Source organism: Nestor notabilis, unplaced genomic scaffold (assembly GCF_000696875.1).
Source record: "Nestor notabilis isolate BGI_N333 unplaced genomic scaffold, ASM69687v1 scaffold24708, whole genome shotgun sequence".
Classification (NCBI taxonomy): Eukaryota; Metazoa; Chordata; class Aves; order Psittaciformes; family Psittacidae; genus Nestor; species Nestor notabilis.
In genome coordinates this window covers 1-5,671 of record NW_009941820.1, presented here as the reverse complement: position 1 = coordinate 5,671, position 5,671 = coordinate 1, and the positions used below count along the sequence as shown (strand labels likewise).

Below are 5,671 nucleotides of genomic sequence, written 5' to 3'. Positions count from 1 at the left end.
TCCTGCTGATGCCTTTCCCAGTATTCATATCCCCACCAAACTGTGGCAACAGGGTAGCCTGCTCACCAACACTGTGAACTGTTGTTCCTACCTAATGCAGACATGATGGCAGTGAGCATACTATTTACAGTCATAAAGAACATGATTGATTATTCCCCCCCCAAATGGCAGTAATTTCCTTATTACTTCTACTTTTCTTTTTCCTTAAAAAAGTTCCACTTGTAAATGAAAGGGGGTATTTCATTGGTGTTAGTTTTTATTTTACACAATGGCAACGCTTTTCTACTAATTAATTTTGTCAAAGCTATGCAACACATTCAACTCTGAAACGTACTTCACCCTTCACTTACTAGCAAACATTCTCGTCTGTAGTGAGATATCAGCTCTTCATCATGCCCTCTGTATGGGCCTTTGGACAAGAGTTCTTTGTTATTCTGGTAAGCATAGATAAGGTAGAGCAAGGCTTCCATGTAGCTGAAGTAAAGAAATAAAAACATTAGATGCAACATCCAGGTACCACCTGTTTCAACGTTAACTATACACTCTTTAAAGGATGAGTAACTTCACTTGCTTGTTTGACTGTAAGTTCACCCCTCCCAACAATCTCTTCATAATGTTTTTTCTACCACGCAATTTCATCTTTTATGTGCATTAAACCTATTTATTTTATTACCAGGTTAGATCTCTGAAACCAATGGATATCATTTCACTCACTTAAAAACTAGCTTTGGATTAGCCTTGAGTATACATGAAAACTTATTTTTTCCTGCGTGCATTTACGTCACATTAGGTTTGATCTGTTGCCATATATATCTTGACAGCATTCTACACCTTAGCAAATAAAATTGAAAGCTGTCACCTTATTTCTAAAACATCTGAGGACTACTTCTAGAGTATATATTAGCAAACAGATTCTGCCTTTTCAAACCCTAAGTGCACATAAGCTCCAGCCTATGAAGCCTAAGCCAAAATCACTAAAGCTGCTCACAGAATTATGGAGGTCACTGGGTCTAGGCTTAGAAAAGATGCAGAAAGCACAGGATGACTAAATTTTAGACTACTCTGAAAAAGGCTGAACCCAGGTCAGCATTTCAGTCAGAACTGAAACACTGTATTGGCTTTCCAAGAAACTTAAAAGGCAACTCCTAAAGTCTATGGTTTGTTCACTTTTCAGTTACTACCACAAGAGTGAGCTGCAGGTAAAACTCCTGCTGAGGTTTGTTAGCTTGCTGCATTTATCTCACCCATTGGGGGTTCCACACAAGAGTACTGTCAGAGAAGATATGCCTGAAAGACCCTTTAATTCACCACCTGCAGTGAAAAGAGGTTTCTGAAGCAAAGCCTCGAAATAGTCCTGCTAATGAAGACTGTATTTTAATTATGAAAGTCTGTGTTTTCACAAATACTTTTAAAGTTACATTTTTGAGTTCATCAATTTAGTTTTGTTTTCAGAACAAGGATCGTAGCACTGCCCTCTAGAGTGTGCAAGATGTGAACCTCAGTAAATATCTCAGTCCTTTGGCAACCTGTAGCTGAAACATGGGTTCATAATTGCAATAGATGTCTTTAGAGCAGGTCAGTGGACACCCACATCCTCACCCATCATCTAAGCATGCTCTAGTAACTCATAACTCTAGTATTAATGTCTTCGTATTAAATACCTCTTGAAACATTTATGAAATTGCCTTTCTTGCCAAAGGGAACGAATGCTACACTTTGGATGTTAGATGAGTCTGATAATACCGTAACTTTTCTTTCTGACAAATACCAGAGTCTTAAAACTGGTCATTATGGGCTTGTTTTGTAAGTTATAAATATGTTTGGTAACAAATGCTTCACCATAATTCTGCAAATTAATGTAAATAATGTAAAACTATACCAAAAACGCTGTTCGGCACAGAGCAGAAACCTGTGCTTCCCTCCCTCTCGCTGGCCTAATCAGATTATATTATGATAAGAAACAGGTTACTGAAAACACTGCTATTCTACAGCTGAAGGTGCCACCCTGGAGTCCCAATGCCAAGCAACTTGAAGGTCTTACTGTTCCTGCCTGCATGCTTCGAGTGTGCATGAAGTCTGGGGTTAACAAGGAGGTTTCCTATATACCGCACCAATGCCCGTGATACTTTCTACCTCTAAGCGATCAGGCAATGTCAGAGTGTTTATTTTTCAAATAAGCCGGGCAATCTTCTGACTTTGTACAAAATATTCTGTTTAAGATTGACAAAATAGCATATTGCAATTTAGATTATTCATGAATGTTCTAATAATTACATACTAGCAACCAGAAGACAAACCAAAACTATGGGTTCATTGTGTTAGCCTCTATACAAAGACACAGTTTGTCACAGAGACAAGGCAGTGCCTTTTCCCATTGATTTTCCCGTTTCATTTGGGGCCTTTCTTTTTGGGAAGCATGTAAGGGAGTAAAGATAAATATGAACCAATTTACTACACAACATATAGACAAAAAATTAAATTTTATTCCTGCTACAATTTCCCTACCTACAGTGTTACACATGAGAAATCAGCTAAAATGGAATACTGAATTGTTTTCACAATCAAGAGTTTGTATCATGCGATAGCTCAATTTTCAACCACAGATGTCAGCCACTGGATATTCTGCAGCTCATCATTTCATTCCTTTGGCTGGCATGGGATAAAGAGGCACTTTTGAACAATTCTGTTTTAAAGACTCTTCTGCAGAGTATTTTGAGGCATTTATACTGTAATCACCATCCTCTTTGCATTTGTAGATCAGAGAATAAATTTTAGCTTTAGTACATTAAGTACATAAATGTCACCAATTTTACATAGCCGTAATTCCTGTCTTGGTTCAAAAAGAGCAGGGAATGAATCACCATTGCCTCATGGAGCTAAGAAGAATCTGCTACAACTTTGACAGTTACACATGATAGTTTTCCTCCTATGTGTTCTTTCTTCCTGACCTTTAAAGCCTTTCACAGGTGGAACTCTGGCTCAGATAAATGCAGAAGGAAAAACTTTGTTTCCGTGGGAAGACCCAATTAAAAGGAAAAAAAAAAAAAAAAAAAAAAAGGGGTGTGTGTGTCTTGTCTAACTTATCTAATTGTGATTGCTGATGAAAGCAGGCAAATGTATGTGCATATGTGGTGCCAGAGAGGAAGGGGTTTTATGGCTGACGGATACCCAGAGCACTTAAGAGTAGGAGAGAAGGAGGAATAAGGGTGCATGTGCAGGGTGCTCTAAAAAGAGTCCATGGCTTGATAAGAGATTGGAAAAGGAGATTAAGAATAGGAAGTTGTGAGAAACTTTGAAGAAGATGCAAGGCTGAAGACATTAATGGACCGAGTAAATGCTTAAAATGAAGAACATATTAAACAATTCTTAATTTAAAAAAACAGCTTTACTTATCAGTATTACATTTTGCCTTCAAATCACTCTACTACATTTGAGTTCTATACTACCACTTACCTCTTTTTTTGGAAAAACTCCAATCCTACCATGAGAAACATGGTTGTTTCCCTGAAATTTCTATAGTCTTGATGCCATCTCTGCATATAAGAGAGGATACATAGAATTTCATCCATAAATGTGAAGTACTTTTTTTTTTCCTTTTTACACACACACACTTACACACACTTAGTGCTGAATACTCACAGCAAGTGCTAAGGACCCCTAGTAGGCTTGCATGTGTAATGCTTGCCTAAATCTGCCCTGCCTCAATTAAAAGAAAATAGTTACATTTCTAAACTATTTCTAGATGAGATCATTTTTACAGAATCTATTACTGTTTGACAGGAACACAAAGCATCTTTGAAGAAACACAGTCAGAATTATGAGATCCCTTTCTTCTCAAAAACAGTTGAGAAGCTAAGAGCCTTTTTTAATTCTTCCTTACAGTACGCTCAGTTATTTACTCAGAAAGTGTTAGAAAGCTTTTTCATACACTAAATATGAAGCTTAATTTTCAATATAAAAATGACATAGAAAAAGCTCAAACACTTCATATGGGAAGTGAAAAAAAAAGAAACACAAACACAAATCAGACTGTGGAGATACTTGTATTGAAGCAGAACATCTCACTGCATCACCATGCAGTGACTACTGGTACACTTTACAGGTAAATGCTCTAAGTGAGAATGGCACTTTTACTGCATTTGGTTAGTAGCCAACTTTCAATTAAAGATAAAATAAGAGACAACATACCATAGTATATAGCCAGTTACAGACTCAACACAAAGAACATAAGAATGGGCCCATGAAATGCCAACTCACTATACAGGACAAATAACTGATAAAACCTTTGGAGAAACCACCAACTGTCTGTCTCAGGAGCTAAAAAAGTGGAGTGTATCTGCAAGGTAAGAGAAGACACCCCCATTCCCTCACTCTTAAAGCTCAGTCCAGAATTGTTTATTTTACCTGTGCAGTGCCATTCATAAAATGGTAAAATACTGGGCCTTGCACAGCAGAAAAAATACAACAGCAATCCCACTGTGAGAGTCCTCCCCCTCTCAGAGCTAGGAAGGGCACATGGTAATGTAGTCACACCTACTATCGGTCCTGAACCCGGGAGTGAGAAATGACAAGTAAGTGTTTTAAATTACGTTTGTTGAGGGAAAGATTACTCTCACAGTTCTCCCGAATAAGCTGTCTAGACCTAATAGCACAACAATGTGGTGTAAGTGGTGCACTGGAATCTGCCTAGGACATGAGTATCCACTGTTAAGAGTCCTTAATGAACAAAATCATGAGGAGTTGAAAGTGACACTGTAAAGCCAGCTACAGACTTAGTTTTAAATATGAGATGAATTATTTTTGGAAAATATTAGTCATAAGTATTTAATGTCTGAGATTTGCTCTTCTTTTTCTAAAGCTTTTCTAAATGGCAGAGGAATTAAAATTAAATGCATAAACTGGTTATGTATGGTCTCGGCAAACAAAAAACCTGGTGTTCATAAGAAAAAGGGAATGGCTGCAGAGACAGCTGGAGGAAAACCACAAATGTGACTGCACTGTGACCCAGTTCTCAACATGCATAAGGCTGGGCTTAAACCACTTTCACTCCTTCATTGCTAGCTGCTTCTGACTAGAGAAAGCCAGTTGGCTCATATGGTGATAAATGACAAAAATACATGACATTTATTCATGGCTCAAGTCATTAGAATTAGACATGAGGAAAAAACACAGCTTTAAACCATAGACCAACTGATCAGAGAAGCCTTCCCAAAAATAAATGATTTTCAATAACCAATTTTAACTTCTCAGTGTAAGACAAGAAGAAATTTGTGAAGATAAAATTCCGCTTACTGATAACTATTTCACATTACAATTTAAATTAAAGCACAAAAAATACTGACCTCATATTCCTCCATGTTTACTTCATCTGGTTTTATCATTTCAAGTTTAGCTTGAGCAACCTTCATTATGTTACGGCACCTTACAAAAAGCAACAAGTCATGGAGTATTACTGGAAATTTGCAAACATTATCCATACACAGACAGCAGCCTCAAACAGTATAAGCTACAGCCTTATGCAAACCAGTATGAAAACATTGTGAAAAATGTACTTTTTATTATGCATGGTATAATCAGCAGGAGGGGCCATACTTCTGAAGTACATGTGACAGAGGCCTGTACTATCTAAGAATTACTTCTTAGAATCATAGACCAGTTAGGGTTGGAAAGG

At 37.4% G+C, this 5,671-nt stretch overlaps 1 protein-coding gene across 1 annotated transcript in view; it reads right to left on the bottom strand.

The window, feature by feature from the left end:
• Positions 1-5,410, bottom strand: part of LOC104410828 (ubiquitin carboxyl-terminal hydrolase 25-like) — a 6,971-nt gene extending 1,561 nt beyond the window's left edge. The window contains exons 1-3 of the mRNA XM_010021091.1: positions 5,343-5,410; positions 3,454-3,533; positions 351-474 (exon numbers count right to left, since the gene is read on the bottom strand). Of these exons, the coding sequence (XP_010019393.1) occupies positions 351-474; positions 3,454-3,533; positions 5,343-5,408 (270 nt within the window). The 5' untranslated portion in view covers positions 5,409-5,410. The remainder of the gene's footprint in view (positions 1-350; positions 475-3,453; positions 3,534-5,342) is intronic.
• Between the last annotated feature and the right edge of the window lie 261 nt (positions 5,411-5,671).